We start from the raw sequence: 26,058 nt of genomic DNA, 5'->3' as shown, positions 1-26,058 counted from the left end.
ATTAAAAGCAAGTAACTAAAAACAACTTAAAAGCACCGTATAAACCAAACCAAACCTAACCTCAGGCCAGATTTTGCCCCAGTGCCAACTTGTGTTTAAAGATCATTTTGCAACAATTCAGCTTCTGGGAGAGAGAAGGAACATTCTGGGGATGGAGGAGGGGTAAAAGCCTGGTGAGTGGAACTGTCCACCAGCTTAGAGGACCTCAGAGATGAAACTGCTCATATGAGCCAAGAGGGGTCGATTATTCTAACATGATTCCATTACATGGAAGGACGAGAGGTGAGCTGAGTGAATCTGATTGCCAGTATGACAGAAGCCGAACACAGAGATCTCTGCAAGGCTTCCAGTCCAGAGAGAGTTAAGAATTATAGGCCAAGGGGCCGGCCCGGTGGCAGAGTGGTTAAGTTCATATGCGCCGCTTCAGTGGCCCGGGGTTCACTGGTTTGGATCCTGGGTGCGGACCTATGCACCGCTTGTCAAGCCATGCTGTGGCAGGCGTCCCACATATAAAGCAGAGGAAGATGGGCACAGATTTTAGCTCAGGGCCAGTCTTCCCCAGCAAAAAGCGGAGGATCGGTGGCAGATGTTAGCTCAGGGCTAATCTTCCTCAAAAAATAAAAAAGAATCATAGGCCAAGACAGCAGCCTTCAAACTTTTCATTGTGACACAAAGTAAGAAATACATTTTACATTATATATATATGTACACAAATACTTCATATTACATACACATATGTATAACTGAAACAAAAGTCTATGAAACAGAACTTAGCCTTACCATGTGCGATGTCTTCTGCTACTTTCTATTCTGTTGATGTCCTTAAAATGCTGTTTATAAACCACTATTCTACAACTCAGGGAAGAGGTGCAACTCAGTTTGAAAAGTAGCAGGCTAACAACTGCCACTAAGCTATAAGCTTTGCAGCTTCCTGATGGTTGTTATTTTTGTCCTGCCTGTTTACAAATTATCAGCAGTAACATTACTAAAAAGGAACGAGCCTGTGTGACTCTAAAAGATTATGTACGAGGATGCTCACAGAGCACATGGTTCCAAACTAGGAAGTATCCAAATACCCAAGGGACGTAGAAAGAGCAAACTGTGGTATCTTCATTTCCTGTGATAACTGTTCAACAATGAGAATGAATGCCCTAATGATATATGCAACAACATGGATTAATTTCTTAAACATAACGTCAAGAAAGAAGCCAGCACGAAGGAGTACATACCACAGGATTCCAATTAGACAAAGCACAAAAACAGGCAAAATTTGTCTCAGGTTGTTGGAAGTCAGGACAGTGGCTATCCTCAGGGAGAGGGAACAGGTGTCAGGGGGCATCAGGGGGCTTCTGGGGGCTCAAGAATGTTCCATTTCTTGAGCTGGGTGTTGGTTACATGGATTTGGTGAACCATGGTGATTCATCAAGCTGTATACATTTACGATAGGTGTACTTTTCTGTATGTATATTATACCTCAATAAAAAGGTTTTTTTAATTGAAAGGAAAAAAAAAGGGAAAGTGCTGAGGAGACTATGACTCACTCACTGCCAGGCTTCAGGGCAAAACCCCTGGGGCAGAGAGAGTGGGAGCAGCTCCCGAAGGAGACCAGGACAGGCCTCCGGGTCTGGAGCAGAGACAGAGGACACCGGGTGCTGTCTGGGACCAGGAGCGATCCTGAAGCCCGAGGCTCAGCAGGCCATTCCCCAGCTGCTTCAACCCTCCATCAACAAAAGATTTGAGCAAGCAAAGGTCACTTCTAGGACACATATACACATGCGCCTGCTCAGAAACCAGTAAAATGATGATCTCATAAAAACTGAAAATTTGATTTGAACGATTCATAATTTTTTTAAAGCAAGCAAAAGCAAAACAAACAAAATTAATCCTGTTACTTCAAGAAATTGTGGCCTTAGTTTGAAAGACTAAAAATGGGACTATTTCCAATTCTGGGATAAATGCTGGGTGACAAGGACACAATAATTTGACCCCAAGGGACAGAGCAGCCTCTCTCTGGCTGAGGTGAATTGTGGTAAAACGGCTCTGGATTCTGTTACGCTTCTTGGAAGAGTGTTTGTTTGTCTGCTTCAGCATTCTGTTGACTTGGCCGTGCTCCAGCTCCAAGCTGTCTTCCCTGCAGCGGGCGGCAGCCGGAACCTCTGTCCAGACCTTCTGCCGTAGCTGGGCTGCTTAGGTGTGCCCCACACCGCCACAGTTCAGGGCTCAACGAGACAACTGGGCAGAGTTTTTTTTTTTTTTTTTTTTTTTAATTTATTTATTTATTTATTTATTTATTTATTAAAATTTCTTCTTTTTAAAAAAATTATTTAAATTTTTTTTTTTTTTTGAGGAAGATTAGCCCTGAGCTAACACCTACTACCAATCCTCCTCTTTTTGCTGAGGAAGACTGGCCCTGAGCTAACATCTGTGCCCATCTTCCTCTACTTTATATGTGGGACGCCTACCACAGCATGGCTTGATGAGCAGTGCCATGTCCACACCCGGCATCTGAACCAGCAAACCCCAGGCCGCCAAAGTGGAACATGCAAACTTAACCACTGTGCCAGCGGGCTGGCCCCTGGACAGAGTTTACACACAGAACTTGGGGCTCCCCTTTGTGGCTCTTTCCTTTCTAGGCTTCCCCCTGCACTTGGGGGTGGCAGTAGCTGTGGTAGCCCTGAACTCTGTCCTCTGGTTATCCAAGCCTGTAAGACTGAGTGTTTACTGAGTTTTGGCCATCTTGTCTGGTATCAGCCGGGGTGGCCCTGAGGTGGATAAGCCACCAAATCCGAGAGCTTATCCAGGGGCTTTGCTATATCTCAAGTGGCCCCTTTTTCCAAGTGTTCCCTCTGCCTGTTTGGGTTGCTCTCTGGTGCCTTCAAATCATTTTTATATTTTGCCCAGCAGAGATACTTGTCTTCTTTGGGGGGGTTGGTCTGATAAGGGCAACTCTGCCATTACCAGAAGAACCCAGGCTTTGGGTGCTTATATAAAGGTGCAGTGTCAGCTGCCACTCCCAGAGGATGCTGACTCAGCAGGCTTGGGGGAGGCCCAAGACCCGACGTCGCCAGAAGCAGTGCAGATGACTCCACCGATCACATTGGGAGAAACCCTTTCTCACAGCACTCCTGACTCACTCCGTCTGTTCACACACTTCCTATCGTGTTGACTCTTTCTTATTTATTATGCGTGTACTCGCACAAAGTTTAACCTAAGCTATACTTATTTAGCAGGGAAAAATAACAAAGAACGCACAGCTGAAAACCAGTGTTGGGGACACAGTAAAATGCACAGACCCTCAGGAAGAAGCGTGAGCTCAGGCCTCACGCAGTGGTCTGTAGGCCACCTCACGGAGCCAGGGGAACTGGGAGAGATGCTCAGCAGAGTGAGCTGAAGCATCAGATCAAGAGGCAGTGGGCAGTCTTCTAGCAGAGGGGCTGCAGAGGAGCTTCCTTTAAAATCCCACTGCAGTAAGCTCACAGGAAGGCAAGACTGACTCCGGTCAGGTCAGCAGGGCTTGAGAGAGTCTGGAAACTGGAACCCTGGCTGCCTCTTACAGTGGACATTTTTTTTCCTTCTTTGAGGAAGATTAGCCCTGAGCTAACATCTGCTGCCAATCCTCCTCTTTTTTTTTTTTTTTTGCTCAGGAAGACTGGCCCTCAGCTCACATCCGTGCCCATCTTCCTCTACTTTATATGTGGGACGCCTGCCACAGCATGACTTACCAAGCGGTGCCATGTCCACACCTGGGATCTGAACCAGCGAACCCCGGGCCACCGAAGTGGAACGTGCGCACTTAACCACTGTGTCACCAGGCCGGCCCCACAGTGGACAAATTTTAAGCACCTCAAGGACAGACCATGCCTACTTTTTTACCACTACAGGCTCAGCCCCAGCACACTGCATCATGGAGAAGGTGCTCCACAAATATTTGCTAAACGAATAAAGGAAGAAAATTTCTGGGGCCAGGCAGCTATCAGGTGTGTGACCAGGCATCAGAGAGAACCCCTCCTAAGAGAGCTCTTATGAGGGAACAAAAACAATAACAACAACTCCTACACCGTCACTGACTGAGCACAATTAAATCCGGAAGACCTAAAGCCGGCCCTCAGTTTCCCCCCAGAGGGAGCGCTCAAGGCTCGTGCTTGTTTCCCAGCGCCCATGTCACAGGTGCACTTACTGTGTTGGAATTTTCTCGCAATTCAGAATCTGTGGACAGAAGGCTCAAGTCACTCAGACAAAGGGTGTGATTTGTATCCTGTGAAAAGAGAAAAAATCTAATTGAGTAAAAAAAATCAGGATTTATAGTAGTATATCATGTAATAAGACGCTTGATTACAACGTTCCTAAGGCTGCAAACATCTAGAGGTGTCACCTGGAGGGGAATAAACCACCCAAGCAGGGGCCACGGGAATTACTGAATTATTTTAATTTTAAAAGTCCTGACATTCTTAGAAAAATCTCTTATGTTTCTTAAAGACGGTTAATAAAGAGTTTAAGAATTATCTCATGACTCAGGCTCCAGAATAACAAAGGGTATAATAACACAAAATTAACAATATCTGCATAATTGGCCTTATCATTTACAAAGCGATTTCACATGACCTCATTTGCTATTCATATAAACCTTTGAAGTATTATTTTACATTCCCATTTTAAATATGAGAAAATTAATAAGACTGGCAGTGAACTGTCCAAAATCACACTGCTAATTAGCAGAACACAAACCCAGTACTTCCGATTGCAAGTCCATCTTCCTTCCGTTATCACTGTGTCCCCAGTACTGGCATCTCAGGGGGGAGCTGAGGGTTCCCTGTTGACACACAGCTGCCCAGGCTCGCTCTCACCTCTGGATTCCTAGACTGCCAGCTGCGATTCACAGACCTTCTGTGGTAACGAGCGCCCCCGTGAACCAGAAGTTCCCATTCATGCGTGCATTCAACAAATGATCACTGAGCATCCACCACGCCTCAGGTACTGTTCCAGGCCCAGGGACATGAGAATGAACAAAGCAAAGTCCCTGCCATCACAGAGCTTACATTCTAGTTGCTGGGGGGGGCGGTGTCGGGGGTGTCGAAAAAAACAAATAAATACATAGTATATAAGATGATAATGAGCACTACAGAGGGTCAGGGGAATAGGGAATACTGGGGTAGGAGCTGCCCTTTTATTAGGTTAGGGAAGGCCTCTCACATAAGGTGGCATTTGCATAGACACTGAAGGAGAAAGGGCATGGGCCATGTATGTCTAGGGAAGGCGTTCCAAGCAGAGGGTACGTACAGCGAGTACAAAGGCCTGGAGGCAGGAGTGGGCCTCCATTGTTCAAGGAACCATAAAGAGGACAGTATGACTAAAGTGAAAGGAGGAGAAGTAAACTAGGCCAGAGAAGTGACCAGGTCAGGGTGCAGAGTCCCTTGTGGACCACTGTCAAGATTTTGACTTTTACTTCAAGTGATACAAGAAGCTACTAGAGGGTTATGAGCAGAGGACAGACATTATCTGCCTTACGGTTTAGAAAGATCGCTCTGGGTCATAAATGCAGGACAGTCTGTGTCAGGGCAGACTGGGAGAGGGGAGAAGGGAGGAAAAGGTGCCAGAAGACCACTTAGCAGGTTACTGCAATAATCCAGGCAAAAGACGATAGTGACTTGAACGAAGTAATACGAAGAAGTGATCAGATTCTAGATATATTCTCCAGGTAGAGCTGACAGACTTTGCTGGTGGATGTGGGGTATAAAGAAAAAAGACTCAAGAACAACTCCAAGATTTTTGGCCTGTGCCACTAGAAAAAAGGAGGCGCCATTTAGGGAGATGGGGAAGACTCAGGAGGAACAGGTTTGGACATGTCAAGTTCGAGAAGAGCAGATGATATCTGGGTGGAGTGGGTGGTTAACAGCACAAGTCTAGAGCTCAGGAAGAGACCAGGCTGGAGACGTAAATTTAGGACTCAAAGGCAATCCAGATGGCATTTATAGCCTGACACTAGAAGAGATTCCCTCCACTGGGGAGTGAACAGAATCCAGAGAAGATGAGGTCTGAGCACTGTACACTGGGGCACTCCAATACTTAAAGGTTGTCTGCAATTGAACTGTCCTTGGATTGTTATGAAAATGAGAAAACTGATCATGCCTTCATATATGCAGCTTAGCAGACAAAGACTCTCAAATCTTAATATTTTTATTGGGTCTTACCAGATGAAGAAACTGAGGCACAACAAAGCCGTTTGATTAGGGGTGGAGCTTGGATGTGAATTCAGGCAGCTGAACTCCAGAGGCTGCACTTTTCACAACCAATGCTGTTTGCCTCTGACAACATCGGGGTCAAGAACCAGGCTCTGGATCAGACTAATGGCAAGCTTTGGATACTTAAGTGAGTTCTTTAATTTCTCCTTGCTCCAAGTTTATCAGTAATATGGGGATAATGATAGTACTGACCTCACAGAGCTCTGTGAGTGAGATCATCCATACAAAGGCACTCAGCACAGTACCTGGCACATAGTAAACATTCAGTTAATATTAGTCATCATCACTAATAAAACAGAAGGGGAAAGACCTTTCAAAAAGATCCCTTGCAGTTTAAAAATTAGAAACCACAGAATTGAAGTATGCTGTCTCTCTCCAAATCAAAATCATATTAAATACATAAAGAACCTCATTATTCAAGAGGGTCAGTGTGCTTCAGTTTCTTTATCTATGAAGTAGTAAGATAATAACAGTACTCACTTCCTAGGTTTAAAAGACATAAGTGCCCAATACCACATTAGAAGTAATAACAGATAATTTATCCCAGAATCTCTCTGGAAAGGAGCTGTAGAAGAGAGGGAAATATGGTAGAAGGGCTTGGTAAACAACATACAAAATTGCCTAAAATTTTGCAGTGGCTGGTTCTGTGGTGCAGTGCCTTAAAGCAGTGGCTCTCAGACATTCTGGTCGGCAGACAATTCAAAAGGGCAAGGGACCCTCCAAACTCTGCCTGGTTCTCCAATGATGGATTAATGGACGTGTGAAGCAAATCATTAATTTGGGTCCCAAATTCAAGTACAGATATATCATTTTATAGATATGAATGGGAAATTAACACCCTTTTAGAGCATCTGGCTGGCCTTTCGGAAGCCATTCTGAGACCCCTGGTTTCAAGACACCTTCTTCCACCATACCTGATGGAAGGGAGGCAGAGGGGGCTCAGAGGCTAAAGCACAGGGAGCCTGGTAACATTGCTGGCTTCCACCACCACATCACAAAGACACAGATCTTGACCCTGATTTCTTCCCTCTCACTGCCAGACTTAGAGAGATGTTTTAACCTTTTATTTTGATACACAAACAATTGTTGCTGTTCTGTGCTGCCCCGATCAAAACAAGAGACAAAACACTGCACACCTCTGATCCACTGTGATTTGGAAGTGCATTGTATGAGTGTCCTTTGTTATCGTGACCTTTCATGTGACTTTTGAGACTGTACTGAGTGCTGAATGTTTTCTCACAGCCATTACTGGGGCAGAAAAAGGGTCTTTCACCTGCAAGAATGACAAATAGTGTTAATTTTACCAAAAGTCATTTCACTGGATTAAGACATCTACTTTTCCCTAACAGACGGAAGAAAATATTCTTATGAGGGTTCAGGTAACAGTTGTTATTAAGTTGGATGAATTACATGTTAATCATCTCAGTCCTAAAACTTAATGAAGAGCAAAGCACTGAGAATGGCCTGCTCCTGGGAAGTTTAAAGAGAAGATTAGTTTTTTTCCCAGGTTCTGTTTTTGAGTATCTCTGTATTGGTTTCTTTCTTAAGGCTGGATTCCTGAGTCTAACCTTTAGATCCTTTTCCCTCTGAAAGAAACTCAAACATTATAGGTGAAGGCTACACTGATTAGGCTTGCTCCCTCCATGGAGCTCTACAAATCTCAATGGAAACATAGATGTTTACTGGCTTGACAAAGGTTAAAATAAAAATAAAACTTAGCCTAAACTCACCAGTATGTGTACGGACGTGAGTTTTAAGGTGGTGGCTTGCTGCAAATGCTTTTCCACAGCCATCATGATCACACCTAAATAAGTTGTTTAAGCAAAGACAAACAGCAGGCATTAGCCAACAGACCTTTATCTTCATTATCTCTTGTAAATACAAACTCAAACTAAAACAAAAGTTCAGAATACTAGGATCAGATCGATGGAATTGGTTTTAGAGATGGGAATGATGACAGGTCCCTAGAAAAGTAAGGTGACAAATCTGGGATCAGAGGGAGCTGACGGCCCAGAGTAAGTATTTCTTGTCCTACAGGTAAGGCACATGTTGAAAGCCTGACAATAAAAGCCTTTTGATGAATTATTTAACAGAATTCTATTGACAAGGAGAGCCCATACGGAAAATCTGCCAGTGCAGTATTAGGAACATCAACAGTGGGTACAGAGGCTCTCAGACCTGCACAGAGCCTGAGATACAACAGTCGAGTGAAATCAGTCCGAACATACTGGCTGTAACGGCTTACCTATAATCTGCAGTGTTGAGATCTACTTCTCTTTTCCTTTCTTGACAACCAAAGCTAGAAGTAATCTACCCCTCCTCAAAACTGCTAAGGCATTTATCTACATGCTTCTTTCACGGCACCTGTCATTTCCAATCTTATTTTATCTCTATGTGTATACACCTGTTATCTGTTCTCTGAGATTGTAAACTCTGAGGGCAGGGTCCATGTGGTTCTTTACATCTGCTATAGTTCTTGCACATAGCAGGTCTTCACTAACTATTTATATGAATGAATGCATTTTTTCATAAGCCAAAATATTTTATTTCTTTAAATAGAAAGCTTCTCTAAAGCATTTTACCTTTTTTTCCCCCCTTAAAGATTTTATTTTTCCTTCTCCCCAAAGTCCCCCAGCACACAGTTGTATATTTTTAGTTGTGGGTCCTTCTAGTTGTGGAATGTGGGATGCCGCCTCAGCATGGCTTGATGAGCGGTGCCGTGTCTGCACCCCAGATCCGAACCGGTGAAACTCTGGGCTGCTGAAGCAGAGTACACGAACTCAACCACTCGGCCATGGGGCCGGCCCCAGCATTCTACTTTTTAATTACATGTAATCATTGTGTCTAAAGTCTCATCTAATATTAAAGAAAAATTAGCAGTTTTAATCATCACAAAAATGCACGTGATTGAATAGAAATCAGAGTTCCCTCAAGAGCCCTATGGAACAAAAAAATAACCTAAGCTTCATAGCATCTGGAAGAGTAAGTAACTAAAATCTAAATACTCTTGCTTTTAAAGGGGCCATGACTCAGGAATGCATCTGTAATTTTAAAACACAATTCCATTTAATTGGTGTTTAAGAGTTGACTGTCCCTGAAGACTTTTAAATTCCTTGGTATCCTAACGAGGAGATGAGTGATTTGAGAAGGGAAAGGTAGCAAATTTGATGCCATGAACATAACAGCAATCTCTCCTGCCAAAATCCAAAGACACTGTTTATGGGCAATTTTCTGTAATACATCTATATTATATTTAGACGGAATCCTTACAAACTGATTTTCTCATTAAAAATGTCACATAATCATCCCCAAGTTGTTTTTGAACCCCTACTGAATGCCCAGAATCATGCTATATGCTGAGCAGAGAAGAAAATAGATGACACCAGTCCTTCCTTAAAAGCTTATGCATTTACACATGTATCTATTAAATGTATATATATGTACATATACATAAATTTAAATACACAGATAAAAATGGAGGCTCCTGTATGTCTGTGTATACAACACATGAGATACTACAAAGCAAAAAGTGAACAAGTAACAAAATAAAATACCCGCCCCCCTAGCCTAAGCATTCCTACCCCTCATTTCCCCTCTCGTCTCCCCGCCTCCCACCTTGTTCATACGTATCCTTCCCTCTGTGCTCAAAGCACTTTGGGCATCTCAGCCTCAGAGACTGTCTGGTTACTTGTGGTTCTTTTCCACCAGACCAAGCTTCTCAAGAGGAGAGCCACTGTCTTAGTACTTCTCCAGCACTGATTAAAGTACCTACCACCTAAGTGAGTTTCAACAATGCGTCTAGAAAATAAAGGGGAAAATGGAGGCAGAAAGGCCGTCACCCACAGAGTAAGGATGCCCTTGGTTCCATCACCACTCCTCCCACCTGCAGTGGTTGGTTATAGCCATCCTGGGGAGAGCTAACACTGCCAAAGAGCTGGTGAAGGGAATTTTCTCTCCACTTTGAAAAATTTTAGCGTACCTCCGGACCCCCAACTGAAACCTAGTCAGCGACAAATAGACAATAGAAAGACCTACCGAAATGGCTTTTCTCCTGTATGGGTTCGGATGTGCTTCCTCAGATCACTGAGTGTGGTGAAGTACTTGCTGCAGCCTTGAGATTCACAGTTAAACGTTTTCCCTGTGTGAAGCCTCTGATGTGCTTTCAGCCTGCAAGATATCCCAGAGAAATTGCCTTTGTGATAATGTACTACACAGCCTCCCCTTGTCAGCTTAATGTCCTTCAGGATCAAGTGCAGAAGAATTCTATATCCATAATAGATGAGTATCCAAAATTGTATGCTCAAAGAGATAGTCAGAGAAGTATACAGCAGAGAGGTATGAGTGTGACTCTGGAGCCAGACTGCCTGCGACTCAAATCCTGGTCCCACCTCCTACTGGATGGGGGACCTGGAGACAGTTAAATAACCTCTCTGTGCTTCCATTTACTCATCAGCTGCCACGAGGATTAGCACTCAGAACAGGGCCTAGCGTACAGTGAGTGCTTTTTAAGTGTAAGCTATTATTATGTTTTTTATTTTACACCCAGCGTTGAAGACTAACGTAAGTCTTCTGATACAAACAGTGGAAAAGAGAAATGGCTAACGAGTGGACCACTCCTCATTTCTCAGGGTAGAAAAAAGTTAATCTTCAAGGTGATGTAGAAAAGAAAATGATAGAAGCCTAGTACCAAGATCCTGAGCCAATGGGAAATATTACCCTGTGCCAAATAATAAAATCCCCAGGCCAGAATGTCACTCCAGGAAATACAAATGGAAACACAACGTACTATCATTTTTAACCAACCCAATAAATGTCAATCTCTAAGTAACGAGTTCCTCTAATGCATTTTAAACAGTTGAGCATTGCTGTGCTCTTTGAAGGCCTGAAAGTGAACATCTGTACTGTGCAAGGAGAGAGTGCTCTGCAGTCATGACAAAGCTAGGGTCAGAGGTGGGAGGCACGCTGGGAGAAGATGCAGACCTGTACAGCGTGTTGAAGGCCTTCTCACAGCCCTGCACGTCGCACTCAAATGGCTTCTCCTTCGTGTGCACTCGCACATGGATCCTGAGGCTGTAGGAGGTGAGGAAGGCCTTGCCACAGCCCTCCTGATTACAGACAAAGGTGTACTCTCCTCGGTGAGTCTTCTGGTGGGTGCGCAGGTTGCCTGCTGTGCTGTAGGTGCGGGGACAGCCCTCAAAGGTGCACTGGTACCGCTTTACCTGGCAGACAGAGGAGACCTCATCAACAGGACAGAAGAGCTGCCCAGGGCCTAACTCCCCCCAGAGCTTGGCTCCCAGGAGATGTGGATGACACAAATAGGTTTTTATCATAAATACAGAAAACCACTCCCAACAAGGTGGGGAAATCTTCCCATCATTCAGATGACACCTGGACTACAAATGAGTAATGGGGAAGAGAGAAGCTTGGAGGCAGGTGAATATTCTAAATGAACAGAAGGGTGTTTTCAGACTCTAGTAAATATCTATCCTCTGGTATGGGCATATACTGTTACAATTGCCTACATTCAAATACAATTTGACTTCGTTTTAAGGCTTGATTAAACACCCTGCCCGCTGGCACTATATCTTGATGGGAACTGACCAATGTTAAATTAAGCCTAAAACAACCTGAAATTTACATACTCAGTCACATATATACTAGCATGGTTTCCCCTGCATGTTTCCTTTCTTTTTTTTTTTCAAGCTTTTTCTCCCCAAATCCCCCCATACGTAGTTGTATATTTCAGTTGTGGGTCCTTCTAGTTGTGGCATGTGGGACGCCACCTCAACATGGCCTCATGAGTGGTGCCATGTCCATGCCCAGGATCTGAACTGGTGAAACCCTGGGCCGCTGAAGCAGAGTACATGAACTTAACCACATGGCCATGGGGCTGGCCCCTCCCCTGAAATGTTTTCTTGTTGTTGTTGCCTTTTTTGTTTTTTGGTGAGGAAGATAGGCCCTGAGCCAACCGTTGTTGTTAATCTTCCTCTTTTTTTTTTTTTTTTTTTTGCTTGAGGAAGATTGTCCCTGAACTAACATCTGTGCCAATCTTCCCTTATTTTGTATGTGGGAGACTGCCACAGCATGGCTTGATGAGTGGTGTGTAGGTCTGTGCCCAGGATCTGAACCTGCGAACTCCAGGCCACCAAAGCAGAGTGCACAAACTTAACCACTACGCCACCAGGCTGGTTCCACCACTGTATATTTTCAAGTCCAAAATGAAAATAATGTATCAAGAATTTCTCAGCCTATTTGGCAGTATGACATTTCTCAAACTACTGGCCTCTTGGTTTCCTTTCCCCACCAAACTTCTTGAGAGGGTAGTATACACGTATGCCTCCATTTCCCTCAATGTCCACGTATTCCTTAACCACTTGGCAAGCTGGCTTCACTATACAAAGCTATTCTCTTGAACTTCCTGGTGGTCAAACTCTTTCATCCTTCCCCATTTTCCTTCACTACTTGCAAAAATATCTCATCGATGATGCCCTCTCCTTCTGAAAACTTGTTCTTCACAAAAAAAACCCAGTAATTTCGTGGCGCTCTCTTTATCTTCTTCTCTGAGCCAGTCCTTTCCTTCACCCGCCAATGTAGATTTATTCCAGAACGTGTCTCTCATCTCCACATCTTCCCCGCCTCCACCCTGGTGCAGGGGAAGCAGCACTAGACTTGGCTGCAGGAGACGGAATTCTGGCACTCATGCTCAAGCCTTTGAACGAGTCACTTCACTTCTCTGAACTTCAGCTGCTTTATTTCTACAATGCTAATATTAACGCCTGCCCTGTCTGTCTCATGGTCCTTTGAGTGGGACAAAATGAGATAAAACATTTGTGAAAGTACTTTGGGTGCTAGTATTGTCTACTCTTCAGCTTTAGTGAACATCTTCATGCTTTAATCTGGACCTTTCTCCAAAGCTTCAATCCTTATCTCTGACTACACTACTGGTATTCATTCAACAGTTACTGAACTGCTATGTCCTAGTCAACAAGCTAGATACCACAGATAAAAAAATACACAAGACAAAAATCTCTGCTTTTACAGAGCACTGGTTTTAAGGAGGCAGACAGGCACAGATTATTATACACTGTGCTGAGCCTGACAACACATACATACCCAACGTGCTTGGGGAGCATAAAAAAGGGAAACCCAACCACTCTCAGAAAGACTGGAAATCAGTGAAGGCTCAGAAGCTGAGGGACTCTCTCTGAACTGAGGGCGGCTTTTTTTTGCTTTCAGTTTGCCTATTTTTTTAGGGATAAACTGAAAAGGTGTTCCTCAGACAAACCAGGAAAAGAGGGCATTCGAGAAAGAGGTAACACCTTGGGAACTGCATGGAGAGATAAATGAGCGCGCTGGTACCACACACTGGTACCACTATATGTTGTGGTGAACCACAAACACACCTGTAATATGTGAGAGGTTGGAGGGAGAAGAATCTAGAAAATAAGGCAAAGCCTCCTTAGTCAAGCTATGGAGTAGAGGAATAGGACAATGGGGAGCCAGCAGCAGGTTTTAACCAAGATAGCAACACCAGCAGATCTGGGGTTTAGGAGACATCATTCTTGTAGCCTTGGGGAGGACGGACTGGAAGGGTAAGAGAGTAGAAGGGGTAGAGATTAAGAGAAGAGGGGCAACAGTCCAGAAGAGAGATGAGAAGAATCTGAACCAGGAAGTGACAGTGGACATTCTGAGAGCTGAAGCCGCAGAAATTAAAGGGGGAGAAATAACCGGCTGTAGTGACAACTGGGCGCCAAGGAGTGGAAGGGGTCGGGGAGAGGCAAAGTCGAGATCAACTCCCAAGATTATGGCCTGAATGACTAAATAGACGGTCACACTACCAATCTGGGGCTGGATGGGGGGTGGGAGAGAGATGATAAGTTGAGATGCTGCCAGGACTTCCAGGTGGAAAGGTCTAGTAGATAGTCAGACATATAGGCTAGAAGCTAAAAGGACAGTCTATGGCAGGAGTCTTTTGTACACAGATAACAGCTGCCTTTCCCTGTCCACAGGCAGGCTCAGGTTCAAGCCCCAGCTCTGCCACTTACTGTGTAACCTTGGGGAAATTATTTAAGCTCACTAAGCTGCACTTTCCTTATATATAACATAGAGGAAACAAATCTATCGTTTTAGGGTTGTTGTAAGGATTAGGAATAATCTGTATAAAGCATTTAAATACAGTGACTGGCATATAGTAGGTACTCAGTAAAATAATAGCTCTTATTAGAGGACAAAGGACAGACCCCTGAAAGTAACCAATGTTTAAGGTACTGGTAAAATAAGAGAAGCCACTGATGGTGAGTAGGAGAAAGGGTCAAGGAGACAGGAAGAGAAGCAAAGGAGAACGATGTCACAGAAGCCAACAAAAAAAGGGTCTCAAGGAAAAGAGAATGATCAAAATGTTAAATGTCAGAGAAAACATGGAAGATAAGGACTGAGGAAACTACTGGATTCAGCAGCTAGGCATTCACTGCTGACTTAGCAAGACTAGTTTAACGGACTGCTGGGGTCAGAAGTCTGGATTAAGGGGAATGAGTGACAGGGAGTGTGAAGGTAGAGACTAGAGATGGGGAGCAGCACCAAATGGGGGCTTTTGAGTTGATGAAGTTTTTATTTTTTTAAGTAGGATAGATCTGAGCACATTTGGGAGGAGAAAGGTCCTGGAAGAAGAGAAGCTGAGGATCTGGGGAGGAACACAAAAATAAAGCGATATTTAAAAGCCCGGGTGGAGGGAAGAGCCTCAGGTAGGAAGAGGGACATTCAGTTTCAGAGAACAGAGGACCTGGGATAAGGACGGGTGTGACTCAAGGGTGGACAAGGTTTCTGTAAAGGGCCAAATAGTAAGTATTTTAGGCTCTGCGGGCCATGCAGTCTCTGTTACAATAACTCAACTCTGCTGCTCTATGTGAAAGTAGCCAGAGACAACACATAAATGGACAAGCCAGCCTGTGCTCCAAAAACACTTTATTTATGGACATTGAAATTTGAAGTTCATATCATTTTCATAGATCATGAAATGCTGTTGTTTGATTTTCTAAAAAATCATTTAAAAATGTAAAAACTCTTCTACAAAAACAGGTATCTGGATGGATCTGGCTTGTGGGCCATAGTTTGCCAACCCCTAAAACTTGTGGGGGTGGGGAGGGAGGGGCCCTGACTCCTCCCGTCTCCCCTCCCACTCCTTCTCTCATCTGCCCAACCCCCAGGAAGATCTTGCACAAGTCTGTAGGTTCCTCAGGCCAGGGCTCTCCTGCTCATTCATTCCTTGCCCTGCCAGCGCCACACAGGAGGAGCTTCATCAACACCTGTTACTGACCCACTAGTCCAGGCACTGTCGCGTCTCAGTGCCTCGTTCTGAAGCCAATCACTGCCAGATTTATTCTACAACAGCGTGCTGCAGGTGCCGTCTCTCTGCTCAAACGATAAAATCCCAATTCCTTAGCGTGATAGTCAAGGTCCTTCCCAGGGGCCCTTCCACCTTCTATCACATTACTGCCTGACCATCCGGCAGGAGGCTCTGTCCAGGCCCACAGGCAACAGACACCCTTCCCTAATTGCAGCGCTGAACTCCTACTTGCCCGCCTTTGCTCGCTCCTCTCTTCTACTGGAAATGCCTTGCTCCTTCTTCGCTTTTCCGAAGCTCTCTCTTCCTTCAGTTTCAGTCCCACCACCTCCAAGGCCCTCCACAATTACTCCAGGTCTAAGTGACAGTGCCGTTCTCCGAATTCCAACAATAGTTAACTACAGCACTCATTCGACACTTAGCTTACACTGTTAATTACCCTCTCATGCATATATCCTGATTTCCCAACAAGACTAAAAACCTCTTTGGTTCTGCCAGATAGAGTTTCAAAATAATCACTGACCAGGAAGAATGGGGACTGTGCATGCTGCAATAAAGGCGTCTACATGTCTCAACCAAAGAGTTTATGACAATGACGAATGATAAGAGCAAAACTTCATTCTCAAGATGCTACAGCAGTTGATAACTTTATAGGTAACAGTGCAATCAATAATTAACTACCCCTCCCTGTCTCCCTGCCCTGCCAACCCCTACTCCCATCCAGGTATTTTTACTTGGCCAGTTCAAGCTTCCATTAAATGCTCCTTCCTCAAGAAACTTTTCCCTGACTGACCCCTACCCCCACCTCAAAGCAGAATAAGTCTCCTTATTATAGTTTCTCATAGCTTCCTGTGTTTCTTTAAAGCACATGATACCATTACAATTAAATAATTACACAACTAAACAATTTACATCATTATCTATTTAGTTGTTAGGCACAGCAGTAGCTGGAAAACAGGAGGCACTAAATAAATATTTGTTGAGTTGGACCAATAAACGGCTACTCTTTAGTTGGACTACAGGCTCCATGAGAGCAGGGACCTTGTCTGTCTTGTTCAGTGCCACAGCCTTGGGGACTAGCCTTCTGGGGAAGTGGCACTCGATGATTCATATTTGTTGAACGAAGGAATGAATGACTAAACAAACAAAACAAAACCAGCAGGATTTCATGCTGAGGAAAGTAATGACACGGACTATAAGTGACAAGTGACAAAGGAAGAGAGTTTCAAGGAGGATGGTGGACTAGGTCAAATGCAGCAGAGATGACTGACAAAGCATTTCTTGGATTCAGTCGACTTACGAGATCACAACTGCCCCAGTGAGACTAGCTTCACTGGAGGGGTAGGAACAGAAGCCAGAATGTAACAGGCCGAGAAGTCGGGAGAAAGAACTGGAGACAATGAACATCATTACTCTTTCAAGAAACTCAGCTGAAGAGAGAGAGAGAGGAGACACAGTGAGGAGAGGGCACACGCTGGGGAAGGGATTTATATTTAAAGGTGGGAGAGACGGCTGACAGTGAAAGCAAATGCCTGCTCCCCCATAATATGCCGAATAAATGAATACTCTCTCACCCCATCTGGAGGGAGGCAGTAAATGGAAGTCACTATTCTGTGTCTTTCAGAATCGTTTTTAAATAACACCAAGTTTCACAAAAAGGGAAAACTAAACCTCCTCAAACTGGATCAGAACGGGAAGTTGCAAAAAACGTGTAAGTTTTCATGGTTACATAGAGGATGTATTGCGACATTTGGTAGACTTAAAAGGTTAAAGGTTTATCATGCATGCATTTAAAAAATTATGTTCCAGGGATTATACTGTCCCAGGTGCTAGGAATTAAAAAAAAAAAATAGCCCCTGCTCTCGAGGAGCTCAAAGTCAAGAGGAGAATCAAACAAATAAACAGATAAGAACAATATGGTATGACAAGCTGTACTGACAATGGATGTCAGAATATAGAGAAATACAGAGAAAAAGCATCTAACTTAGACTTGGGGATAACTACAAAAGGCTTCTCGAAGGAGGTGATGCCCAAGCCGAAGTTAAAGAACTTGAGGGAGAGGTGACACATAACTAATTATCGAAATTAATTAGTGTAATATGAACATAATGACGCTGAAGATTTCACTGGATAATAAAGAAAACTCATTTCCCCCAAAAAGCTTAAGCATTGCATCACTTTAATTTTCCTCTGTGGCCACAGACAGCTGTCCAGTACTAAGTTAAGGAGTTCGGAGAAAGCACAGGGGTCTAACGGTAGCAATGGGCAGGAAGCAGGAGCTTTCAGAGAACTGATGTTGACTTACAAAGTGTTCTGAGTAGTTCTAGAATAGAGAAATATTTGACAAAGACGATTGCCCTGTTAAGTCAACAGAATCAGAGAAGGAAAGTGAATGAGATAAGGAAAAACAAGAAAATTAAACACTGGTACTCTAGGAGACAAAAGCTTTAAAAAATTCAGAAAAGAAAAAAGTCTGGGTTTCTGCTGGAGGGAAAAGACATGAGACTGGGAGAACTAGATTCCACACGTCAACGGGCGCACACTCAGGAAGGACGGGGGCCTCTGATTCTGAGCACCCAGCACAGGGACATTCTCACCAACCAATGACTGGCCTGGCTGCTCTGGCCGTAGGAGCTGCCCTCTCCTCCTCATCACCAGGGACTTCCCTTCCATTTCTCCATACCAACTCTGTTCCCATGCCAGCACTGATCTCATCTCTCCTCCTCCATAGTGTGCAACCAAAGAGCTCCCAGTAGAAATACGAGAGCTCAGAAGCGACCTCGTTTCTTACTTGCCATTGCCCCCCACGAGAGCTGAATTCATACAGCTGTTTCCACACTTTAACCCTCTACCCTTATAGAACTAATGCCATCCTGCTGCTCCTCACTGCTCAGCGTTCTCCACAGCTGACAGGTCTCAGGGTCTGATTCTCCCCTCTGTCTTTGTGAAGATGGTGTGTTAGGATAGAAAAGCACTGGCTTTGGCATCTAGAAAGTCTTCAGTTTAAATCTCAGTTCTATCATTTGCTAGTTGTATGTTTCTAAGCCTCAGTTTTCTAGTCTGTAAAATGAGAGCTAACAGTACCTATTTTTTAAAATTGTTATAAAAATGAAAGGCAAAACTATCTTAAAGCCCTGACACAGTGACGAGTACATAGTAGGCACTCAACAGGTGTTAGCTCTCTCACCCTCCCCTCACAGCCACTGCCAGCATAGCAGGAGTCTTCACTCTCGAGCTCTACAAGCCCTCAGCCTTGCCAGGTGCCTCAACTGCCCACCATGGAGTAACTGAGGGTGGCCTGGTGCTAAGGAAGTCAAAGGGAGGCACGTGTGACAGCGGACGCTTACCTGTGGCGGCGGCTGGTGTTCAGAGACCCCCTGCTGTAGGACCACACACCTGTTCTCATTTTAAAACACAGTTATAAATGGTGGCTCACATTCCACGTTAACACACGGTCCAGCTAGGTAGGGGTTACGGGATTTCTATAGGCTGTCCTGCAACTCAACCACCATTTATCACCTTGTTTTAAGGGGAACGTGCTTCCCAAAGAGTTCCTAACAGAGACCATTTGAACCTCTTCTTACACCGTACCTCCTTCAAGAATCATGGGGCCTACAAGGAAGAGAAGGTAAATGAACATCCACTGAACCACCACGACACACCAGACACTACGCTAAATGTTTTATACACACTGTTGTATATTTATAGATGAAGAACTCTCATTTAATCTCCACAAAATGCAATGGGATATTTTTATTTCAATTTTACAAAAGAGGAAACAGAGCAGCTTGCCCAAGGCCATGCAGCATATTCCAAAACAAAAATGGAAGCTAGGTCTAAATTATCCCTTTGCACATCACAGAAGAAACCGTTTAAGAATAAGCTTGATTTAAGTAGGAGAAAAACATTAAAATTCGGGTTATTTCTCCAATGTTCTACAATAGCAAAATTTCAGCAATACCCAAGAGATACAGCCAATATAAAATTAAATTTGAGGCCTGTTACTCCTGCAGCACTATGCTAGAAAACCAATATGTACACAAAACAACCGCTGTCCCTCGTCCAGGCCAGTGGGCCTCGGTGATGGAAATGCTGATGGCTGCAGAGAGGGACACGGCACACATGCAGGTGTGCAGGGGACAGCGCTAAAACAGCTTCATCTGGTGGCACATGGAAAGTGCTTCCGGCCCTGGATTCCCGCAGAACCTGGCACATATATCTCTAGCAGTCTCCCTACTAGATTCCAAGCCCCTCAGGGCAGGGACTGTTTCTTTGTCCTTCCTGATATTTGACAAAAATACACACTCAATAAGTAAAAGCTTGTGTATAGAATGAATGGATCCTTAACACTAGAATTTCAAGCAGAAACAGTCTCTGTCTGTCCTCGTTCTGAATGGCAAGTCCGTGGGAGTTCAGAAGGAACCTGTGAGAAAATGTAATCACAGTTTGCAAAGACTAAAAGTGAGTGGCTCCCCTCTGGGAGAGTCCACAACATCCTGGTTTGTCTGAGTGGATCATTCCTCTGCCAAAGGGACTGGTAATGAGTAATGCCATTGGAACTAGGTCTCCCGAAGTAAAGGACACATTGCAAAAAGGCTCCAAGACACTGGAATCAAAATTTTTCCCCTTATTCTTACACTTAAAATTTGTCACAGTAAAAAAAAAGAAGTTTCCTTTTGGAGTGTCACTGACCAATAGAGCAAGCAGCCTAGTTCATAAAGCATCACTGTTAAGTGCTTCTTGGTAGAAAAAGACATTCTTTCTTTATCAACACACTGGAATACCTTGGGGCAACATGAAGAACGTATCTCGTATAGGATTCTGGGTTTCTTCAGACTTCTGGCCAAGTATGCAGGAGAAAAGTGGCAAGGTCAGTTAGCCACGGGGGGTACATGACGTTCACCAATGTGGTTCAAACACAGGTGGATAAACAGGATGACAGTCCTGGCACATTCTCAGGAAGGGCACAGAAGCAACCAAGTTTGGAAACCATGGACTGAGTGAACCAACTAAAGGAAACACAGCTGCTTAGAAACAAGGAGCAGAAAGGTATTGAAGGAACAAAGCTTAAGAAGGCTGACCTTGCACAGAATAACGGTATTTTGATTGGAATTTCTCAAAGCTGCCAAATCAACAGGTAGAGGGTAGGAAAAGAGCAAGTGTGAGAATGAGATACGTGAAATTAGAGTCGGCATAACCAGTGGCCCTGTGGAAGGAGAACACACTATCTGGAGCAAGGTTCTGGCTGGTTTATTTTTGCGCAAGAAAAGCATGAGGAAAAAAAATGAAGTAATAGGTAAGCCGACTACACACTATAGGAAACAATGGAACAATCCAGGGTAAACAGGAAAATCAGGCCAAAATCTGACTCAGAAAATAAGCTGCTTAGGAAGCTAAGATGCCGAACTAGTTATCAAATGATGTGATTTCTCAAGACTAACACCTGGGCACGGAGATGGAGAAAAGGACCAAGTTCAGAAAAAAAGGGGGGAGGCAGTAAGGAAATCAGGAAGAGTGCTATCAAAGAGTCATAAACATTGGCCTCTTCGGGCCAATTAACTGGATTTAAATGCCAGAGAAATAAAATCACTGTCAAAGTACAAGCTAAGGCGAGACGGTGCCTCAGAAAGGCAAGGCTCCTGAACACCCAGGCATCCAGCAAGATCTTCAGAGACCGAAAGCCACTGCTGCTTCTCTCTCAGTCCCCAACTAACCCCACACCTAGTGATTTCAAGACTAGTTTACAGAATCTTCCATGTAGGTCTCATGGATAGAATGCGAAAACGTGGTGGGAGGAAAGGACAGTGAGCTAAATCCACAGGAGACTGAAGAGGGTGCTCATCGCACTCTTGACCTTGTCCTATTCAACGTGGTTACTAATGACCTGAAGACATGAACAGTAAACCAGCCCTGCTAGTAGTACAGAGTGGGAAAGTGACAGCTAATATCACCGATTGCGTAATCGTCCCCTCCCTCCCATCTCCTCCTTTTCTGCCTAGATCAGCACTTCCTAAAATGTGCTCCACAAAACAGTGACCTTGGAAACGAGACCTGAAAAATGGCTTCCCAAGTTCAAAACACTTGGAGAATTCTCCATTTCCATCCTTTTTAGTTATTAGTACATCAAAAGCTCTGAGAAATCCTGGAAGAAATGAACCTCTGTCTTGATTTAACTTAATGTTTCCCAAACATTTGCTCTTGAAACATTTCCACATGGCACTCACTAACTGAGGATGGCCTAAAATTTAGGCCCTAAGCCATGTTCAAATTTTCTGTGCTAAAAAAATGATTCAGTCCCCTTGAGTTACTACTGCCTCATCACTCTTCTTCCTTCAACTATTATATTAAAAAAAAAAAACCTCTGACACTTCCTGTCTCCTGTTTCCTCACTACCCACACACTTCTCCATCACTCGAAATCTGGCTTCAGCCCCCAGCGCTCCACTGAAAGTCTTCTCATGATGGGATCCAGCTGCACAGACAGCAGAACTAATGGCTTCTCTTTGACCCCTCTATCCCTCCGCAGGGTCATAGATGACTGGTCACACTTCTTGAAACTCTTCCCTCAGCTTCCACAACACTGCATTCCACCCAGCTCTGTGACTATGTGACCTTTGGTTCCTCTTTCTCTTTCTAACCCTTCAATTCTCAGATCAACTCTTACTTCTCCCTTGAGTAAACTGCCCACAGTCTGAACTACTCCACCTTCACGGATCCACAATTCTAATCCTAAGCCATTTCCTCAACTTCAGATCCACATTTCCAATGGGCTTCTCAAGTTGTTCACTTTACTTTTCTCCAAGGAGTATGCATTCAGTATACTCCAACCAAACTCATCAATTTCCCCACCAAACTTCCTGTCTTCTTGACTCCTTTTATGGAATCACCATTTCCAGAGGGGCGGGGGACAGCACAGACACATCAATAATCTGTGTGGCTTCTGTGCTAAGACAGAGAAGAAACTGAAGACACTTAGAAAAATGGATGAATCCTTTGAATCATACCCAATTCATAGCTCATTCTTCAAACTCCAATAAGATACCAAGTTCTCTTCTACTTCAACAAAAGCTCTGGATTCTTTCCACGTAACAAGGCCACTATCCTTCATTAGACTTGAATGAAAGCCCAAACGCAAACTACAGCTATCTTCTACCTGGGCGATCAAGCTACCACTGCTAGCAGAGCAATCTCTCCAAAATGCTATTCTACATCACTCTGGGGCTCAGACACCTTCGATGGTTTCCCACTATTTCCAGAGCACAGTCCAACCCCCTTAGCATGCTGTCACTGCCTTCCATGTCTTGACCTCTGCTACCTTTCCATCTTATCTTCTAGTACTGCCTATGTTCTCGTCCAGGGGTAGGCACACTACAGCCAGTGGGCTAAATCTAGACCACTGTCTGTTTTGTAAATAAATTTTTATTGGAACACAGCCAGTTGACATTCTGGGCCTGATAATTCTTTGTTGTAGGGGGCTGTCCTGTGCATTGCAGAACGTTTAACATGATCTTTGGCCTCTACGCACTAGATTCCAGTAGCACTTCCCCAGTGTAACAACCAAAAAGGTCTCCAGACATTGCCGAATGTCTCCTATGGGACAAAACTGGCTCCAGTCAAGGACCATGATTGTAGAGGTTTCCAAGTACAAGCTAACAGCACAATGTCATTGCTAATAAAATATATAGTCATGGTGGTACAGAATCCAGATTCAGAGATAAGAGTTGCATAGTATTCAGTGCTAGTTGACTCACACTTGTGACACTGTACAATTATGAATTTTAAGAGGACTTTGGAAAACTGGAATTGATACAATCAAAGGTGACCACACTGATGAGAAACTAGAGGAAAATGTCCTAAGGGGGATATTTAAGTTATTGGAGGTGTTTAGCCCGTACAAGAGAAGCAGAAGAGAAACTCATGATCTTCGAATATCTGATGGGCTGTCCCATGGGAGGAAAGTTTAACCTGCTGTTGTTCAGGAAGGCAGAACGAGAACCAGTGGGCAATAGCTGCAGGAAGGCACATTTTGGCTCTATACAAGTAAAAGCTTTCTAACAATCAGAGCTGGCCAGCATAGATATTAGGCTTAGCTGTGAAACACTGTGCGCTCATCATGCTGGAAGTGTTCAGGCAGAGACCAGATGAATTAATGTCAGAGATGCTGTGGAGAGACTCCTGCATGGGGTGGGAGGTAGGACAAGATGGTCTCTCTAGGCGTTTATTCCAGCTCTGAGATTCTAAGGCTAGCAAAGGAAAAGCCATATGCCATGAATACTAAAATTCTCTAATTTCAAGACCTTAATTACAACAAAGGAGAAAAATATTTTACTAAACAATTTCCCCTGTGTCTGTCTGGCAGCATCTTAGGTTTAGTCCTTGGCATTGCAACTACCAATGATCTATTTTTTCTAATTGACCTGTAGTCAGTTCCTGGATGATGTATTTCACTACCTTTAAACCATGTCTTTTATTCTGCTAATAGTCACCACTAGTACAATTTGTACAATGCTTTAGTTTTCAAAGCATTGTGACATGCATTACCTTATGCACATTAGCTAAATACGAGCATGAAAACTTATTTTGGATAATCTGCTCTCATTTACTGTCTCTTGCCTGAATCCTTATGAAAGAAAGCTAGCCCTTAGTATTCATTAAACATTCACTAATAAGGTATATGCCTGCAGATACTCATCTCCAAAACAAATCATTTATACAACCCAGAGATAAACCACATCTAGTTATTCCACTATCAGATAGGCCAAATGGAGTTATGTCAGCATCAGAAACATGGACTTACCTCAGCGAAATTTCTATTTTATTTACGATTTGGCGAGGAAATTTGAAAAAGTATAATTTAGTTTCCCCAATTTTCTTTTTTTTTTTTTCCAAAGATTGTCACCTGGGCTAACAACTGTTGCCAATCTTTTTTTTTTTTTTCCTGCTTTTATCTCCCCAAATGCCCCCTGTACACAGTTGTATATCTTAGTTGCACGTCCTTCTAGTTGTGGGATGTGGGACGCCGCCGGCTCAACGTGGCCTGACGAGCAGTGCCATGTCCGCACCCAGGATCCGAACCCCGGGCCGCTGCAGCGGATCATGCGAACTTAACCACTCGGCCACGGAGCCGGCCCCAGTTTCCCCAATTTTCAACGTGGCCATACAAACCAAAAGTTCCAGAAAGCAGTCACAACAAAATGTGAAACATATGTACCACTGACAAGCAAAGCCATCGGAGGCCCTAAGTCCAGGGACTCCTTCACTCCTCAGCTATAACTGCCAATGAGAGTTGTGTAAGGACTTTCCCCAAAGCCAAACTGGGCCCTCACTCGCTGCTTTACTTACTTCTTTACGTTTCGTTTCTGGACATTCCGATTGTAGAGTGAGGGTTGCACCTTCGATATTTCTCGGCATGGGCGTGGAACCAGGGTTTATTGTTAAATGAATCTGATCTGGTGAGATAATGTGTTGCACATAACCCTGGGACATTGCTTCATGATCTATTAGGTGAAAGCCCTCTTCACCCCCTACTAGAAAAGGCAAGTGTTCTCCGCACTGTCCATCGTCATCTTCATCCTCCAAAGTGCCAGGGTCCTGCTCAATAAGAACAGTTGTCCTATCATAAACAGTTCCAGATGAGGAAGGCACCAGTCCGTTTTTATCCACAAACCTGAGCATCTTGACATCGGGGGTCAGCTCATCTTCCTCCGCCTCAAAGTAGATGATGTTGTTGTCTGGACTGTGTTCCCCCATGGTTCAATCGTGCTCAGCCCAATTGTGAGAAATGGAAAGGTGATGGCCTGTCTGCAACAGAACACAGCCAGAGTTAGAGCCCTCCCACAGGACCAGGGGTCTCCTCAGCAACCACACAGCTCCTTTTCCCTCTCATTTCAAGAGCAGGCCAAAGAAAAGGAAAAACCGTGTTCCTTGGAAATAACTTTTTTTTAACTTTTAAAGCTTCAAGTCATTCTAAAGGAAAAGCAATGCTTTTAAAAAAAAAAAATTGAAGTAATGAGTAGCAGTTCACAAGATCTTCCAAATGTGCCTTATTGCCAAATAATTTGAATGTTGGTCAAAATATCTAAAGGGCATATAGGGACAAACTGCTTTGCGGCTGAGTTCCCATCAATCTTAAATTAAGGAAACCCCACTCAAATATTCCCTAAGTCAGACCCCGAGGCAGTGCAGTCTACAGTGGAAGGAGCAGGGCTTTGAGGCAGGGTTACCTACTTACAAATCCTGGCTTTGTCACTTACTACTTGAGTAACTTTTCTGTGCCTCATTTTTCTTACGCTTAAGATGAGACTGGTAATTCCTGTTCTCTCAAAGTCGTTATGTGGAGTAAAAGAGATAATTACATTAAAGCACAGTGTCTGACAATAGTAGAGAAAACAATTGTGAATTCATTCCCTCCTTAGAACAGACGTTTCAGCTTCTGGGTAGAAGGGCCGATCCCTCATCAGGCATATCTAATGCAGATCAC

The 26,058-nt window shown here is 44.0% G+C and overlaps 1 protein-coding gene across 2 annotated transcripts in view; it reads right to left on the bottom strand.

Annotated features, from left to right (window-relative positions):
- MTF1 (metal regulatory transcription factor 1) overlaps positions 1-26,058 on the bottom strand; it is a 38,898-nt gene that overhangs the window by 11,740 nt on the left and 1,100 nt on the right. For both annotated transcript variants that reach the window (XM_014840165.3, XM_014840166.3), the window contains exons 2-7: positions 24,921-25,379; positions 11,220-11,458; positions 10,275-10,406; positions 7,970-8,043; positions 7,376-7,512; positions 4,178-4,255 (exon numbers count right to left, since the gene is read on the bottom strand). In XM_014840165.3, coding sequence (XP_014695651.1) covers positions 4,178-4,255; positions 7,376-7,512; positions 7,970-8,043; positions 10,275-10,406; positions 11,220-11,458; positions 24,921-25,328 — 1,068 coding nt within the window. In that variant the 5' untranslated portion in view covers positions 25,329-25,379. The remainder of the gene's footprint in view (positions 1-4,177; positions 4,256-7,375; positions 7,513-7,969; positions 8,044-10,274; positions 10,407-11,219; positions 11,459-24,920; positions 25,380-26,058) is intronic.

The sequence above is a fragment of the Equus asinus genome, chromosome 5 (genome assembly GCF_041296235.1).
Source record: "Equus asinus isolate D_3611 breed Donkey chromosome 5, EquAss-T2T_v2, whole genome shotgun sequence".
In the NCBI taxonomy this organism is placed as follows: domain Eukaryota; kingdom Metazoa; phylum Chordata; class Mammalia; order Perissodactyla; family Equidae; genus Equus; species Equus asinus.
Note: the sequence above shows the minus strand (reverse complement) of the source record. Positions and strands in the feature narration are given on the sequence as shown.